The sequence below is a fragment of the Ipomoea nil genome, unplaced genomic scaffold, assembly GCF_001879475.1.
Source record: "Ipomoea nil cultivar Tokyo-kokei standard unplaced genomic scaffold, Asagao_1.1 scaffold1834, whole genome shotgun sequence".
In the NCBI taxonomy this organism is placed as follows: Eukaryota; Viridiplantae; Streptophyta; class Magnoliopsida; order Solanales; family Convolvulaceae; genus Ipomoea; species Ipomoea nil.
Window position 1 is genome coordinate 4,530,534 of NW_017618262.1, and position 19,100 is coordinate 4,549,633.

The 19,100-nt window shown below is 32.9% G+C and overlaps 1 protein-coding gene across 1 annotated transcript; it reads left to right on the forward strand.

Annotated features, from left to right (window-relative positions):
- Positions 1-5,797: 5,797 nt before the first annotated feature.
- Positions 5,798-9,729, forward strand: LOC109193132 (U-box domain-containing protein 13-like). Its single transcript, XM_019343959.1, has 4 exons — positions 5,798-6,628; positions 7,358-7,474; positions 7,593-8,045; positions 8,469-9,729. Exons 1-4 carry the CDS (start codon positions 6,359-6,361, stop codon positions 9,600-9,602), a joined length of 1,974 nt encoding a protein of 657 aa, XP_019199504.1. The 5' UTR covers positions 5,798-6,358; the 3' UTR covers positions 9,603-9,729.
- The last annotated feature ends 9,371 nt before the right edge of the window (positions 9,730-19,100 follow it).

Here is a 19,100-nt window from a genome sequence, read left to right on the forward strand (position 1 = left end):
TGTGACAATAATTCATTTTAATAGTTTTTTTTTAATAGTAAGAAAAATTTATAATCACTATTTAATGGTATATACGAAGTAAACTCTATACAATAACTCATAAATCATGAGAGGTAAACTCCACGCCTTATATATTAATCTCTAATTTAGAAAGAGTCACATATAGTACACTAGCTAGACTCTATTTTTTTCATTGTTGGGCTTTGCAGCAACTTCCTGAATATATGCTTTGGGTGAAGTTCTCCTTGTGACCCTAGTTGGTAAAAAATCATAAAGAAATAAATAATCCTAAGTTTCTCATAGTTGACGGTTCAAACCAAGAAGGGTCAATAGACAACTCTCATGGAGAGTCGAACTTGTAACCTTATGATTACTAAGCTAGAAGTCCGATTAACTTTGTTGGGATTACCTCAGAATTTCAATCCTTATACCATGGACCAGGGGTCACACTGCATTGTGGACCCTGGTTCATGTCATCATGTGTATGTGTTTTGTATTGTGACATTTTATGTCTTGTTTACCTTAAGAGTATGATTTTGATCTATACCTGAAACAAATTAGTAATTGTTTCTTATGTTATGAATTTAATTTTGTGTCTTCTGTTGTGAAATTTTGCGCCTATGAACACCAATTATTACCTAAATCAGATTTAAAAAATAAGTAAATATATAACATGTGTATAAGCCTTGTCTTATGATTTTTTGTATTTTATATTATAAAATAGTATAAATTCTGTATCTCATCATTTTAATCCAAGATCCATAATACTATGTGCGTGAACCTCAATCCATGATATAAATTGCCTCAGAAATTTACCCCCTATTCAAACTAATTAAATTGCTAATACTAAAAAATATCAATAATTTCAAACAACTGATTAAATAATATAGCTGTATTTAATTATGTGTATGCCGATCAGGGTCATATCAAACTTTCATTCATGTATTCTATTCTTGCCAACTTTTTTTTTTTTTTTTTTTTTTTTAAATAAAAGTTTGAATTAGAGGGAGCTGAGCCACTCATCAACAATGTAACACAAATAATTAATGATCAATAATTAACAAATAATCTCATATATAGTAATGATGATGTGAAGGGCAGGTAGCTTGTATATATGGATTACTAAAAACAACATTTTCCGTGTGCCATTGGGCTTCAACCCCATGATACGATCACGACGCGTTTATGTTGGGACCGACACCGTATAATTCACTCGTCACCCACATGTTTTGTTAGGGGCCAACCGCCCAATTGCCCTAATTCTCTTTTCAACCTTTTTTTCTATTTTCAATGTGATTATTTTTTTTGTTTTAATTTTAAACAGAAAATAAAAGGTAATATGAATCCCATAAAATGGAAATCATTAATAACATGAAAAAATGCATTAAATTACTTGAAAGAGGTTGGCAATTGATAAAACATATATAATTTTTATATTCGAAACTTACGAGTCTAATTTTTTATAATTTTTTTTTGTGTCTGTCACACTTACGTTTTAAATTTTAAAAATATTATACTAATATAAATGAATGAACTTATGTAATAAAATTCTGTATGGTCAAGCCTATCTTGGTCGCTGGCGGGCGGCGACTTTGGCCTTTAATTGGAGCTTGACTTGCATTGTGAGATCAATAGTGGACCCTTCTAAACTTATGCCTGCATGCATGCATTAATGTATTTTTTTTTTTTTTGAATTTTCATCAATTTTAGAAATTTGACCGCGAATTAATATGTAATGTAATGACACATTTATTACCATTTTAAATGAATATTTCATAAGATCAAACTCTAGTAGTGGGGGCATCAATTTTTTGAACTAAAAAATATTTAGAAAGTATGGAACATATACTATTTTGTAAAGAATTATGAATATTTTTTTTTTTTTCAAAAAAGAAATTCGGCCAAACAAATTATCAACGACGCTGAATCCTCAAATAAGAAAGGAAGAAGGAGAATAATATATATGCACGAAAATGATTATATGAAAATTGAGAATCAATGTAAGTCGTTTATTTAGTTAGATTTAACAATTATGGAGAAAAAAGTTTAAAATAAATAACTGCAACATTTTGATACAGTTTTCTAACCTTAAAAGTGCACTATGCAATATTATACTAAGTGTAGTGCAATCAGAGTTCAATTTTTTTTTGGTTTAAATTACTATTTTGGGGGTTAATTTGGTTTAAGTGTTCAATTTTTTACGATTTAGAGTTTAGTATTTATAATTTATATATATTTTTTTTGTTTAGATTTTAGAATTTATCTAGAAATGCACTCTATAGTTATATTTTTACAGTTAGAAAAATTACCAAAATACTATCATATCCTTTTCTTTGTCTCAAATTTCATCAGATCTAACCAAGAAGAATAAATTTCCATCCCTAATTTTTTGTGAATTTGATGCGTTTGTATTGTACGATTGATCAAGATATAAAATGGAAACAAACTCAAATAAAAGCATGTAGCATCCGTATTGAATTATGTAAAGGCTATTGTTGAAAAAAATGGTCTGAGTATTTCTACATCTACAAATAAAATTAGAGCCTAACAGAAACTAAAAATTATTGATTTAATTATTTGTTTAAATGAATTATTTATATTATTTTAATTTTAATATTTTATTATTATTACTTTACCCTTTAACCTTTCTCCGAAACGCGACTAGTTGCAGTTAAGAATGGCAATAGGGCGGGGTGGGTGCGGGAGATATAACCCCCGCCCTCGCACCCGCATTCCCAACCTACTCCCCGCACCTGCACCCGCGCGGGTAATGAAATTCCTACTCCATACCTGTTCCCACGGGGATATTGCGGGTGCGAGTAATACCCAACTGACAACTCTAATTATTTTTTTTAAAGCGGCAACTCTAATTATTAATATTACACTTAAATCTAATAAAAAATTTATACTACAATTATAATTATCACATTGATTTCTTTTATAAGTTTGAACATAACTATAATAAATAAAATTTAATAAGAGCGAATGAAGTTAGTCCTTAATTGGAACTAAAATTGTGTTGGTACTTGGTAGTATAAATTGTATTAAGTGCTTACTCATTATGTTATTTGTGTTGTTTCTATTCAATTTTCATAAACAAAAAACTATGACAAATAGGTGATAATTCAATAGGATCACTAAGGCACTAGCCCATAAAGAAGTTTAATTCATTATGCATTTTTAATTATAAAATATACATAAACTTATATAATAAATGAATACTAATAAAACACACACACACACACACACACACACACACACACACACACACACACACACACACACACACACACACACACACACACACACACACACACACACACACACACACACACACATATATATATATATATATATATATATATATATATATATATACACATAAAAGTGCGGGTGCGCGACGGGGATCCCTCCTCTGCACCTGCCCCATACCCGCACTCATTACTCAAATTGTGCGAGTATTTTTAAACTCGTAAATGCTGGGAGGCGGAGATGCGTGAAACCCATAGAGTGCAGATAAAATTGTCATTTCTAATTGCAGCGTTTCGGTTTCAGTGGTTTAGAGTCAAACCGTTGATTACCATATGTTGTAATCACTATTTTGACTCAGTCAAAACGTTAACTATGGTCAAGTCCGCCAAAAATGGCAAATTAGCTATTATCCAAACAAGCCATAATCAGTGCATTACAAAGCTTTTGGTCACATCATGCCAATAGCATTTGCAAAAACGAGGGGTTTGATGTCCTATATATAGCGCTTCTTGGTGGATGCAGGTGCTCTTGTATGTATACTAATAGTACATACTATTAATTTTAAATTATATTTGAGATAATTTTATTATAGTTTAATTTAACAACAATTAATTTTCCTCCATTATAATGGGGAAATAAATTACTTTTTATAAAGATTACTGATGGATTTAATTACCCGGAATAGTTCGAATTACTAAACTTGATAAGTAACGTAAATAAGAAATGGATAGGTAGAACGATGTCGTAAGGCCGCGAGGATCGTATATTGTATTAAATAACGATAAATAAGTTATTACAACGATTGATTAAGACAATAGTGATGAAGATGTCTCAATAGGACAAAATGAGAGGTATTTATACAAGCCATACCCCATAAAATGACAGGGTCGGTTAGATTCGAGTTGACCGAGCCCAGGGCCCGGGTCTTTCGCTCGACCAGCCGACCCCTTTTGGCCGACCCCTTTCCTGGCCCAACCCCTTATGGGCCAAGCACGGGGCTCAATCTCGAGAGTCCCGGTCTGCTTTACACCTTCTCGCTCCGTTTTTACGAATCGATTTATTTCGATTTTAATATATCCATCAATTACTATTAAGATAATACACCATTAGATCCGCAGGTTAATCATTGCGTACAAACAATCCTAAAGCTGATATACGTTGAAGTCAATCTTGAACTCGATCTATACATTCAATGTAACCTCAACAATTATAATTGTACTTTAATATTGAGAATTTGAGATGGTATGTGTTATTAATATTGTCTTGGTTTATCATTGTACTCTTTTACTTATTAATACTGTGTTACGTAGGGAAATTATTAAAGTTTGGACAAACTTGTAGTATAATACCAATTGGTCCACGTGTAAAGAAACACATCACATGGTTTCAAGATTCTCAATGTTAATGTTGTGGGTTAATTCAGATCCAAAATTCTCTATTAAATTTTTTCCCAGATTAAAGGTATCCACTATCCTGTTTGAAAACAAAGCGATTACACCTAACTGTGCGGTGATCCCAATTTGGCCCTAACTAATCCTAAGTTCACAAAATCTTACCTTTAAAATCACACAAATCGCACAATCAGCTCACTAATTAAATTATACTTTTCATTCTTTCTATAAGGTTGAATTCCCAACCCCAAAGGCCCCTCACACCTCCGACAGAACATCTAAGAAGATGTAAATCATAGTAACTCAACTAAACATCAGAGATCAGACATTTGCTTACTGCGCACAAGGAGCCCCCTCAACTAACTACTTTACTAGAAATCATGTGGTGTCTCATTCCCACCTTTGGTAACAAACAAAATAACACATTTCAATATCGAAAAGAGTGGTAAAATAGATGGAACATGATTCTTGTATTTAAAGATCACGAATTTGATTATTGTCAATGCTATCTTGTTGAGTTCGTGAACAATCTTTTGATTGATCTCGTCACATGTGATCTTTCTAATGTAGTTTACCTCTCTTATATACTTGCAGGTACATTAGTATTTCGTTTACCAAATACTTTATGCTATTGCTATATTTGTACTAAATTCATTGATTATCAATAAGGTAATACCAATTTAGTCATCGACTATAGTAATTTTTCTTAATTTAGTCATAAACGACTTTTTGTGCTTAATTAGGTGATTTAGGTCCTCAACTTGGATGGTTTTACTCAATTAAGTCATCGGCTGTTAGAATCAAAGACTAAATCTGCAAAAACTACTATAGTTGATGACTAAATTGAGTAAAATCACTATAGTCAAAGACTAACTTGAGTAAACTACTATAGTCGAAGATTATCATCAAACTATCTTAACAGATCAGATGCCTCAATTGGATAAAACTATCAAAGTTGATAACTTAATTAAACACATACATTGTTTAAGATTAAATTCAAAAAAACTACTATAATCGAGGATTAAATTGGATATTAACGGGTAAAATCATATATAAAACAATACAAAAATTTATTTAAAACAATATAAAAAAAAAAAAAACACTTTGTCATTTTCCTATAAAAAATAACCAAATTTAGATCCAATTATAGACATAAGATTCAAGTAAAGTCATAACTGGTTCTGGTTGTTGTTTGATGAGGGAGAATAGAGATGGAGTCAAATTAAAGAGGAAAAAGCTCAGCTCATGGCTGTGAGTTAACATCATCTGTACTTACACTGACGCGTCCAAGCATTCACACCCATCCTGTAACGTTTACCCTGCGAAGACCCATTGCTGATTTGCTGTACTCGTCTTCTTCCCAGGCCCCACCGCCCACCTTCTCTCAAATACCTCACCGCCTCTTCACTTTCATCCCTTCCGTTTTCCGGCGACTCTGTAAAAACCCCACCTTAACTTCGACCCAAAGGCCAAAGCTCTCTCCTTTCTTCCTTTTTCTTTTCCGTTTCTTTGGTATGAGGTCTGCAATGGCGGCGGGGACGACCGTCTGGTCAGGTCAGCGGTCGCATCGCTTCGATCGGATTTAGCAGCGGAGGAGAGAGCAATAGCAATAGCAATAGGCAATAGTTTCGTTGCAAATTTGCAATTCCCTCCCCCCCTTTCCAAAAAGTTTTAATCTTTTTTGGATTTTAGTTGATTGGATTCCTGGAATAATCATGGGGGAAGAGAAAGAAGCTATAGCGAGGGAGCTTATTGAGTTGGCGAACGAAATATCGGCCATTTCTGACTTCAAGTCCATGGTGAAGAAGCAGTACTGCAACCTTGCTAGGCGGCTGAAGCTCTTGACTCCAATGTTTGAAGAGATTCGCGATAGCAAAGAGCCCCTCCCTGAAGCCTCCTTGAAAGCCCTGCTCTCTTTGAAGGCTGCTCTCGAATCGGCTAAGGATTTGCTCAAATTTGGCGGGGAAGGCAGCAAGATTTTCCTGGTGAGATGTCTACTTTGATTTTCTCTCTTCATATTTATGAAATTTGTAGGATTCATTATATTATCATTTCTGGTTTAATTGTTTTAGTTCGATGCGGTTTCTTTGAGACTGTAAAGTGGATTTCTTTTGCTCGATCACAAATTGGAGATTAAAACTTGGAAGGCTGCAATCTTTGTTTAGGTTAAATGATATTTGATTCCTTATATGATGATCAAAAGAGCCTATGAAACTGTATTTTTCTTTTTCTTCACCATTCTGGAGGGGCCCTAAAACTCTTCTGAAGCTTAGCTTACACTGATATGGAAAATGTGTTTCGTTTTCAAAATGGTTCCAGATTGCATCTGGAAGGGATTTTCTTTTAAATAATGAAATGGGAATCACAAGATATGGGATTTGTAAATATGTGGAAGTTTAAGGAGGATAGAATTGGGAGATGAGTGAAAAAGCAATCAGTCTAGAAGTTTATAACATCTTCTGCTTTTTCGAGATCTTTTATGTATCTATCAATTATGGAAGTTGTTACAGCTAAGATCTTTGAGGTTACAACTTTGTTAACATTCCATCTTTAGGTAGATGTTTTCTTGCCTTGTAGTTGTTCGTATATAGCATTTTCATAAGTTCTGAAAATTGCTTCAGTTTGGTAGCGTCAATCTATGAAATGACCGGTCCATTTCTATTGGGTTTATTGTAAACTAGAAAAGATTGTATTAACTTCTTTTTTATTTGCAGGTGTTAGAAAGGGATCAAATTACAAATCAATTTCAAGAAGTGACCAATCAGTTGGAACAAGCTTTGGGTGAAATTTCATATGAAAAGCTTGACATATCTGACGAAGTTAAAGAACAGGTTGGTATCATACTAGGTTTGGTCTTTTTGTTTTTGGTGACTTTTACCTTTTCTGGAACAAACATAACGTATTGAAGTCAATGTTAGTTATCAACCATTGACATGCTTTTATTTCCAGGTTGAGCTTGTTCTTTCGCAGTTCAGAAGGGCGAAAGCGAGAGCTGATACACCTGATGATGAACTTTATGAAGATGTGTTATCCCTTTACAACGGTAATAGTGATACTGCTGTGGATCCGGGTGTCTTAAGGAGATTGGTTGAAAAGTTGCAACTAGCTGGAATAAATGACCTCACGCAAGAATCTCTAGCTTTGCACGAGATGGTTGCTGCTACTGGTGGGGATCCGGAGGAGACCATAGAAAAGATGTCGATGCTATTAAGGAGGATTAAAGATTTTGTGCAGACTGAAAATCCCGACATTATTTCCTCTGCAAAAGAAGTGTCTTCAAGTTGTGGGCAGGCGTCGTCTACAGAGGGAGAGAGCCACAAGACCCCCGTAATACCAGACGATTTCCGTTGTCCTATATCGCTGGAGCTGATGAGAGATCCAGTCATTGTTGCAACAGGACAGGTACGATATGATAGCCGATTCATCGTTTTATGTTTTTGGATTGAAATTAGTGTTCATCTTTATGTAATTTCTCTTGTTCAAGTACAAAATTTAAACCAATAGGTTAAAAGGTTGCACCAAATTGTTGGCTACGGAGTAGATGTTTTCTTGCCACAATTTGGCACACAGGAACCAACTGAGCTACCCGTGCAGGCAGGAGTAGATGTTTTGTGTTATATTAACTTGTGTCCATGCCAAACACTTTGTGGTCAGATGTCACCTCTGTGGCTCCCCTTGAGGGAAGTTCACAGGATCGAATCCAGGTGGTGGGGTATTGACTCCTTGGGCTGCATTAGTTAGAGAAAATATAGAACAGATACTACCTTGTAAGTCATTTCGCCCCGTTGCATCTAACAGGTTACAATTTATTTATTTGTACTGCAGACGTATGAACGTTCTTGCATCGAGAAATGGCTGGAAGCAGGACATACAACTTGCCCAAAGACGCAACAGCCGCTCACTAGCAATACCCTCACTCCCAACTATGTTTTACGAAGCCTTATAAATCAATGGTGCGAGGCAAATGGGGTTGAGCCGCCGAAACGAGCTGGTAGTTCTCAGTCCTGTCAGACGACGTCTGCTTGCTCACCTGCTGAGGGGTCCAAGATTGAAACTCTAATCTCTAAGCTAAGATCTGTCCACCCCGAAGATCAACGAACTGCTGCGGGTGAAATCCGCCTTCTTGCTAAGCGCAATGCGGACAATCGTATAGCAATAGCTGAAGCCGGTGCCATTCCTCTGCTGGTAAACCTTTTATCCACGCCCGATTCCCGCACTCAAGAACATGCGGTTACAGCGCTACTTAACCTCTCGATATGCGAGGACAATAAAGGAGCCATCATAGCTTCTGGGGCAGTGCCCGGGATTGTCCATGTGCTCAAGAAGGGAGGCATGGAAGCTCGGGAAAACGCAGCTGCCACTCTTTTTAGCCTCTCGGTTGTGGACGAAAACAAGATCATAATCGGGGGTTCTGGGGCAATCTCTCCCCTCGTAACGCTCCTAAACGAGGGTAGCCAACGAGGAAAGAAAGACGCTGCAACTGCACTCTTCAACCTCTGCATATATCAAGGCAACAAGGGCAAGGCAGTAAGGGCGGGGGTCGTGCCAACGCTAATGCAGCTGTTAACCGAGCCACAAGGCAACATGGTGGACGAGGCATTAGCAATACTGGCAATATTGGCTAGTCATCCTGAAGGGAAGGTAGCCATTGGAGGCGCAAAAGCTGTGGCAGTTCTGGTGGGCGTCATAGCCAACGGGTCCCCAAGGAACAAAGAAAACGCAGCTGCAGTTCTGGTTCACCTCTGCTCCGGAGAACAACACGTAGTAGAAGCTCAAGAACTAGGAATAATGGGACCTCTGCTTGATTTAGCCCAGAACGGCACCGAAAGAGGACGCCGAAAAGCCGCCCAGTTACTAGAGAAGATAAACAGATTTGCTGAGCAGCAAACCCAGGCCCAGACAGAGACTCCTGCTCAAACTGAGAACCAGTTGCAGTCACCGGCCACCGTGGACGGTTGAGATGGATCTTTTGTTGTTTCTGTATTCTAGAGGATGGAGGTGGAAGATCACCTCATCTTCTACATTTACCCATATTTTTTTAATCCTGTGTTGAAGGTGTATACATCCATGAAAGAGTTATTTCCAATTGGGGAACCAATTCCACGTTTGGTTCCTTTCTATTAAAATTTTCAGATTTGGTTCTACAATTTCTAAAATTTTGTCATTGAGGGAAACAGATTCCGAATCCTCAACAATACGCATCATATCCCTCTCATGAAAGAAACGATCGAAATAGATACAAGTGCGGCTCCCTAACAGGCCTCCACACAACACCCATTGTATCCCTAGAAAACAATAACATCTTTTAGATATGAGATTCCTAAAAACCTATAATATATATGAAACACAATTCAAACTTGAGACCTCTCATATAGAAAGTATGTATAAACAGATATTACATTGTAACTAGTATTTTCGCCCGTGCAATGTACGGAATAAATTTGTTATAATATATTAAAAATATTTGGATTGATATATAATTATTTAAATTAGAACATCAAATATTATATAGTACAATTGAAGATATGATTTGTAGTATTTATGTGTTTTGATGTTATTCATTGTTTGAATTTGAACAAATAATTGCTCAAATTAATAGCTAATGTGTAGATGTACGCATACGGTGTTGTAACTTTGGAGATTTTATTTATCATTGTTTAGTATTTTTTTTATATATAAATTAGGCAAATGTGTTCGTTCTCTAGCAACTCAGTTATAAGAATGAATTGCTATCTTAATTCATTTGTATGGAGTATATATTTTTTTGTCTAGATATATAGTAATTTTGTCATTTAAAAAAACATAATATCAACGATTGTATTTACACATTATTGAAACTTCTTTGTAGACGACATTGGTAGTAGCAACGCAATCTTGTCCATCATCGTATAGAGCTAACACCTTCAGTCCATTAGGATAGGTGACTCGGATGAAAATATTTAATGGTAGAGTATAAGTAAATTAGCGATCCTTTTATATTTTAAGTCAATTAGTAATATCAAATTCATTTTTAGCAAATTATTCTTTTTATATTTTTAGTCAATTAGAATGTCATATGCAGTGATATTTTTACCTAATTTTCGTTCCATTTGATTTAATTGATGATGTATAATATTATTATTGAAATATTTCTGTTATATTTTTAATTTATCTTGGAATAAGGGTCAAATATGCCACTGAACTCCACATCAAACTATAATTAGGCCATCGAACTCAAAAAAGATGCAATTAGGTCCCTGAACTACACAAATTTATGCAATTAGGTCTAAATTGACTTGTTTACCTGCCATGTAGGTTTTAGATTTTAAAAATAATTTTAAACAAAAAAAATTAATTAAAAAAAAAAAAGAACGGCCGGGATTTCTAACTACTCTAACTCACTTCTTATTGACATTTAGTAATTTTTTTTATACTAATACTAAAACTTGTACTATATATACACATATAAATACATAGACTATATATGGGGTGGGGGTGGGATGGGGGGGCAGCTGCCCCCCTGCCCCCCCTTTGGCTCCGTCACTGATGAAGATAAGATAGTACGATGTAGGTTGATTATTTATAATATATCTGAAAGTAAAATTTGAGCTCTAAAATTATATAGAGCACTCTTTGATCCTAAATTAATAAATAATTAATTATATACACATTTAGCAGTACCAATGTTATTACTAAAATTTCCAAAAATTTGAAAGGAATCCAAAGTTCATTACTTTCACATATGCAGTCTAAAATTTCTAGAAATTGAAGGGAATCCGAAGTTCATTATGGGAAAAGGGAAGACAATACCGCATACCATTTTAGTATTCTTTTTAATCAATTTGACATAATTGATCTCATATCTAAAAGATTTTTTTTTTTTTTTTAATGTCTGATTTCAAATAATAATAATAATAATAATAATAATAATAATAATAATAATAATAATAATAATAATAAGGGAAAATGGCACTTTTTACCCCTGAGTTATATACTTATAGCACTTTTTCCCCCTCAATTATTTAGGTAAGCACATTAGCCCCCTCAATTATTCTAAAAGTGGTGCCTTTTCCCCCTAATATATTAAATTGACATTTATACCCTTAAAGTAAACATTTTATTTATTTTATTACTCCAACAAATTATTGCGTATACGTAGGGATGACCACGGTTCGGTTTGAATTGAATCGGATACTAAAGCAATCGAATTAATAGTTTACGGTTATAATTCAGATCTAGAACCCAATATTTAAATGTCAATTTATTAAAATTATGTATCAAAAAAATTGAATCTTGAACCGTGAACCGACGGTTCCGGATTTGATTCGCGATTTTGAACCGTCTTTATTTTAAAATTTTATTTTTTATTTTAAAATAGTCTAAATTCAACAATAAATGTATTTTATTTTTTCAGTTCGGAACATGAACCGTCCGTTCCGGTTCACGATTTTTATAAACTCTAAATATCGAATTTGGATTCTAAATTGTAATTGGAATATTTCGATTTGGTTGCTATAGTGTTTGTTTAGTTTGAACCAAATGGTCATAATTTGTTGGAAAAAAAAATAAATTAAATATTTAGTTTAAGGGTAAATATGTCCATTTAACATTTCAGGGGGAAAAACAGCCACTTCAATAATTTAGGGGGAAAAAACGCTATAAGTATATAACTCAGGGGAAAAAAGTGCTATTTTCCCTAATAATAATAATAAAATTGTTTCCAATTTATAGAGCACAAATGAGTAAATATTTTTAGAGAATGTAAAAATAAAGAGAAATCAGTGATAATATATCAATATTAAATTATTAGTGAACCCAATAGGGTAGCTCAAGTGGCAAATGAACTCTTTTTGTGGGAGAGAATTTCAGGATAATCCGGTGACGATTTCCTTTGGGTCAGCTTTTGTGCCTCTCGGAGCGAACCAGGTGAACCTGGACCGTTAAACGGACAGAGAAAGACCCGGACCACATTGTGGTTTAAATAAAAAAAATATATTAAATTAGTAGTAACAAATTAAGTTTGACACGGATAGGCAAAATAAGTCTAGTAAAATGAGAAATTAATGAAAGCTAATTCAACATAAAAATATTATTAACAAAACAAGTGTCACAGTACTTAATGTAACTAATGAATAAACTCTATCTATTAACTCAATAGAATAAAATAAAATTATATTTTGTCATCAAATAATCATAACCTTTAATTAACTGAAATTGTGTATCTTTGAAGTTCAAACTCTGAATCATGCAATTGTCATCCACCGTACCAATATTGGGCCACTTATCAGAGAGCTTCCTCAGTGCAGACTTAACAGACTTAACAAAGGAAGGTTAGTATGTCTCTTTTATCGCTTTTCTTTCTTGAACAAGCTGAGATCGAAATTATGCTGTTATAGAGTTCAATCTACTGTGTATCTATAATGGTGATAACAGGTACCTTAACCGTGATGTTCTGATATACACACTCACTAGTGAAATGGACCGACAAAGGCTCAAGGAATTTCGTAGCTATCAACGCATGCGTTCCAGGGTGGAACGCATGATAATATTGTAGTTGTAAGTACATTTATATTTTTTTCTTCAGTTTTATACTTATATTTACAGTTAAACAAAATAATAATGCATGTTATGCTTGCAGGTTTGTGGAGTCAGCATTGGACCAGATCGGATTGTTACGGAGGACATGGGAGGGATTTTCTTCAAAAGTTTTTTGATGATCCTGACAAAATGTTGAGTTTAGAAACTGCATTGAGTTTTGCCCCTGATCGGATTCTTCTTGTTATGGAGGACATGGGGAGAGATTCTCTTCTAGAGCTTTTTGATGATCCTGACAAAATGTTGAGTTTAGAAACTGCATTGAGTTTTGCCCTCAACATAACTAAAGCAATGGAGCACTTTTCTTCCTTTGGAACAGTTTACCACTGTCTTAGACCAGATTACAAGAGTGTATATCTAAGTATACTCTAATCACTTATATCTAATAGGATATTAACAGTAGACTTATTCTAACACCATACAAGCTAACTATAGGTTATACAAGAATAGTCATAATAATAATAATAATAATAATAATAATAATAATAATACTCACAAACAAGATCCGCAGTTATGGGAAACATATAGCTGAGAATAAAGGTAAATGAATACCTATCTACTATGTACTTAGTTCATTGATTGATGGGTTTAAATATATAGTAACCAACTAATCATGCTTTCTATTTTTTTTTCTTTTAAAGTACTATGAAGAAATTCCAATATGAGAGAGGAGAGAGGAGAGAGGATGGATCGTTTAGGCTCTGATACCAATTGAGAATTCAAATTTCAATACAGTTACAACAACCAGATTACAAGAGTGTATACTCCTTCATTGATGGATGTGTTTAAATATATAGTAAACAACTAACCATACTTTTCTTTTTCTTTTTCTTTTAAAGTACTATGAAGAAATTCCAATATGAGAGAGGAGAGAGGATGGATCGTTTAGGCTCTGATACCAGATGAGAATTCAAATTCCAAGCTCTGATACCAAATGAGAATTCAAATTCCAATACAGTTACAACAACCAGATTAAAAGAGTGTGAGAGAGGAGAGAGGATGGATCGTTTAGGCTCTGATACCAGATGAGAATTCAAATTCCAAGCTCTAATACCAGATTAGAATTCAAATTCCAATACAGTTACAACAACCAGATTAAAAGAGTGTATATCTGAGCATACTTCTAATCACTCCTATCTAATATGATACTAACGATAGACTTATTCTAACACCATACAAGCTAACTATAGGTTATACAAGAATAATCATAATAATAATAATACTCAGGGGGCGTTTGGTTCACGGAATCTTGGATTACCTAGGTCATCTGAGTCTGGTAATGTTATATTACCTTGTTTGGTTCAAGTTATGAGATTACCAGGTAATGTTATATTACCTGAAAGCTGATGTGGCGGTAATGTTTCAAGGTAATGTGATTACCCCCATTTTTTTAGGTAATCTTAGATTACCTTGAATTATTCCAACTTTGCCATTGTTAACTAATAATAATAATAATAATAATAATAATAATAATAATAATAATAATAATAATAATAATAATAATGAAATTAATATATGTTTATATAATCAAATATACATATGTGTATATTTATATATTTAGTTTTTTTTTTTTAATATTTAAATTTTGATATACATTCATACATATAAATAAATAAATACACACACATAATATATATATATATATATATATATATATATATATATATATATATATATATATATGTATATATATATATGTATATATATAATATGTATATAATATGTATATGCATATTATTATATATATATAATAATATGCATATACATATTATATACATATTATATATATATGTATATATATACATATTATATATATATATGTATATATATATATATATTATATATATATAATATGTATATATATATGCATATATATATATATATATATATATGTATATATATATATATATATATATATATATATATATATATATATATATATATAGGCGGGTTCAAGTGCGGCAGTGTCTTACGGTGCGGTTATTTCTTACGGTGCGGCAACACCAATAGTTCACCAAATATGCACCATCAACGTTAGGAAATACACCACACAAAACAGAGTAAACAAAGCCCTGCATCACCAAACACACACCATTAGGTGTGAGTAAAAACACCATACACTGTTCGGAAATACACCATTGGGGGTGGTGAGTTATATGGTGTGTTTTTTTGAGTCTGTGGTGTATTTTGTGATGTTTTATTACATTTCATTGGGGTGTGTTTTTATTACACTGTTGGTGCATATTGTTAACACTGTTGGTGTATTCTGGAATTTGACCGCACCGCCGCACCGTAAGACCCCGCCGCATATGAGCGCTCTTCTATATATATATATATATATATATATATATATATATATATATATATATATATATATATATATATATATATATTATTGAGGGCATTATTGTAAATTGATTCATATAACCTAAAATATAACCCTGAACCAAACAAGATAATATTATATTACACCATCCAAACCAAACACACAAGGTAATCTTACATTCCCAAAATCTCACATTACCTTCCAGGAGGTAATCCTATTACCTGGGGTAATCCAAGATTCCGTGAACCAAACGCCCCCTCACAGACAAGATCTGCAGTTATGGGAAACATATAGCAGAGAATAAAGGTAAATGAATACCTACCTACTATGTACTAAGTTCATTGATTGATGGGTTTAAATATATAGTAACCAACTAACAATGCTTTTCTACATGGTATTATAAATACGTAAAAAAAATACGGAGAATTTGCAAACAATATTGTTACAAAAAATATTATTATATTATAGAATATAACTAATATGTCTTTTCTATATGGTATTATGTTATTACATTAATACGTGAATATGGAAACAATATTACCAAGATTTTAGTTAATACTCATTTTACATTTGCTTACAAAATAAGCTTTATTAAATTAGTTGGTGAGCTACACATGAAAGATGAATTCAATCTAAAAATGGCAGTTTATAGTTCTGTATGTGTACATGCACACATGTTGAAGGCGCAAAAGGATCTTCCAGAAGTATAAAAAAAGATTTACTAAAGATAAGTACAATTTCAAAATTCAACCAATATATACTTTACCAATAATATTAATTCCTATTTTCTACTATATTATAATTCCATTTACTATTATATGTGAAACATTTATTTTTTAAGTTATACAAAAGAAACTGTGATTACAAAGAGGAAAATTGTAGTGAGGGGCTCTTAATTGTTTTCACCATTTCAAGGATGATGAGTTTTGTTCATATGAAGATGAGATAGTACTGATGTAGGTTGATTATTTATAATATATCTGGAAGTAAAATTTGAGCTCTAAAATCATATAGGACACTATTTGATCCTAAATCAATAAATAATTAATTATATACACATTTAGCCGTACCAATGTTATTACTAAAATTTCCAAAAATTTGAAAGGAATCCAAAGTTCATTACTTTCACATATACAGTCTAAAATTTCCAGAAATTTGAAGGGAATCCGAAGTTCATTATGGGGAGAAGGGAAGACAATACCGCATGCCATTTTAGTATTCTTTTTAATCAAGTTGACATAATTGATCTCATATCTAAAAGATTTTTTTTTTTTTTTTTTTTTTTAATGTCTGATTGCAAAAAATAAGAATAATAATAATAATAAAAATTGTTTTCAATTTATAGAGCACAAATGAGTAAATATTTTTAGAGAATGTAAAAATAAAGAGAAATCAGTATTAATATTCACAAGTATAATATGGTGAAGAGGATAACTGCAACATGGGCACTGCATTGAAAATGGGTCACATAGTGGAAGTAGTATATCGAAACATATAGAGAGAAACAGTCATTATATAAAAACGACACATTGAAGCAGAAGAATAAGGTGAATAGACAATTTTAACACTAAAGAGTATGAGGCAATCATAATAGAGAACACATTAAGTATATACAACAGAGATGTCAAATGGCAAGCAGGCAGAAAAAGAGCACCTTGAGTAGTATAGGGAAGTTGCAACACATAGCATATAAGAATGCATAAATACTATTTGCGCAGATATCACAATAATGTGATAAGGTAAACCTATGTATAATATGACGTATACAGAGCATGCATTACACTTACACAGTGTGGACAAAATTTTATTGCATAGAATGTGAGTATTAGGCCATGAATGATTAATTACGATGTCTACATTTGATAGGATATGATCATGTGAATGTTTTTATGTATTCACAAAAACGAGTAAGTCTCACATGCACTGAATAACGCATGGTCATGTTTGATGACGAACACGCAACATAGTGTGAGAGTGCTGACCAAGTTAGTCACGCTATGAAATGATGATGGTGATTACAGCTACTTTGAAGATGATGTTGTGATAAAGACAATCACTGGAGATATATATGAAGAAAGGTTGAAGAAATTATTTTGTAAATATGCCAGCACGCGTTCTAGAGTGGGAACCCATCCCAACATTGTAGGCGTAAGTAAATTTTAGATTTTATTCTTCAATTTTATACTTGATGGATTTACGACTAAACAATTAATACAATGCTATACCTGCAGTGGAGCAAGCATTAAACCCAATTTGGTTTATGTTACAGAGTACATGGGGAAGGGTTCTGTTCACGAGTTTCTCAACAATTCTGCTACAACAACAATTCTGCTACAATTTTGACTTTTTAAAAATGGTTGAGTTTTGCTGTGGATATTAGTAGAGCAATGGAGCATTTTCACTCCATGTTCACCGGTGTCTCCAACCAAGTATTTTGACTTGCAATTAACTTTCATATATAGTACAATACTATAATCCACTGTTTTGGATGACTTTATTAGACTTTCAAATATATTACTATACTCTTATATTATTTATGTACAGTCATTTGTTAATGTGATTCAAACTTTGGTTGTATTAGGACTCATATTATTGTACTAATCTAATAGTTGTGTTGTATTAGGATGACTTTGTTAGAAATCTAATAGTTGTGTTGTATTAGGACTCATATTATTGTACTAATCAAATAGTCCTATTGTATTAGGACTCATTACTTCTGTACAGTTCTTTGTTAATGTGATTCAAATTTTCAATCTTCATCTGTTCAGTTCTTTGTTAATGTGATTCAAACTTTCAATCTTCATCTGTTAATGTGATACAATGTGATTCAAACATTCAATCTTCATCTGATCAGTAGTTGTTAATGTTATTTCTGTACAATCCTTTGTTGTTAATGTGATTCAAACTTTCAATCTTCATTTGATTAGTAGTTGTTAATGTTATTTCTGTACAGTTCTTTGGTAATGTGATTCAAACTTTCAATCTTCATCTAATCAGTAGTTATTAATGTTATTTCTGTACAGTCCTTTAGTAATGTGATTCAAACTTTCAATCTTCATCTAATGAGTAGTTGTTAATGTGATTCCAGACTTTCAATTCTCATCAACTTGATGTATATATGTTGTTTCTTTAATTTCAGACAACATCTTTTTAACTGGAGACTTAAACCACTTAAAGATTTGGAGAATTTCTGTTCCGAACTGAGCAGGAAAATGATGTGGGCTTGTGGACCGCCCCAGAGGTAATGATCTTTGTATTATTATATTTATTTAAGGGAAAATTAAATCTTTAGTCAATGAGTTATAACAGAGTTTCGACTCCATCCCTAAGTTATGACAGTATCCGACTTTAGTCCCTCAGTTATGAGCAAAGTGGCGAGTTTGGTCCCTAGCGTTAATATTCTGTCAGCAGCTAACGGAAAATTTAAAAATAATTTAATAATACCCTTATGTTGAAACCCATTGCGCAACCGTTATTATTTTCTTTCTTATATCTAACGGAAGTGAGAGATTTCAGAGTTTGGGGAAGAAAAAGACCTTCAATTGTAAGTATAAGAA

What these genes read in the sequence shown, in the direction of transcription:
- LOC109193132 (XM_019343959.1), top strand. Translation starts at nt 6,359, where the DNA reads ATGGGGGAAGAGAAAGAAGCTATAGCGAGGGAGCTTATTGAGTTGGCG. An exon ending in AAGGCAGCAAGATTTTCCTG is followed by an intron (nt 6,629 to 7,357) that starts GTGAGATGTCTA and finishes TTTTATTTGCAG; the next exon opens with GTGTTAGAAAGGGATCAAAT. An exon ending in TCATTGTTGCAACAGGACAG is followed by an intron (nt 8,046 to 8,468) that starts GTACGATATGAT and finishes TTTGTACTGCAG; the next exon opens with ACGTATGAACGTTCTTGCAT.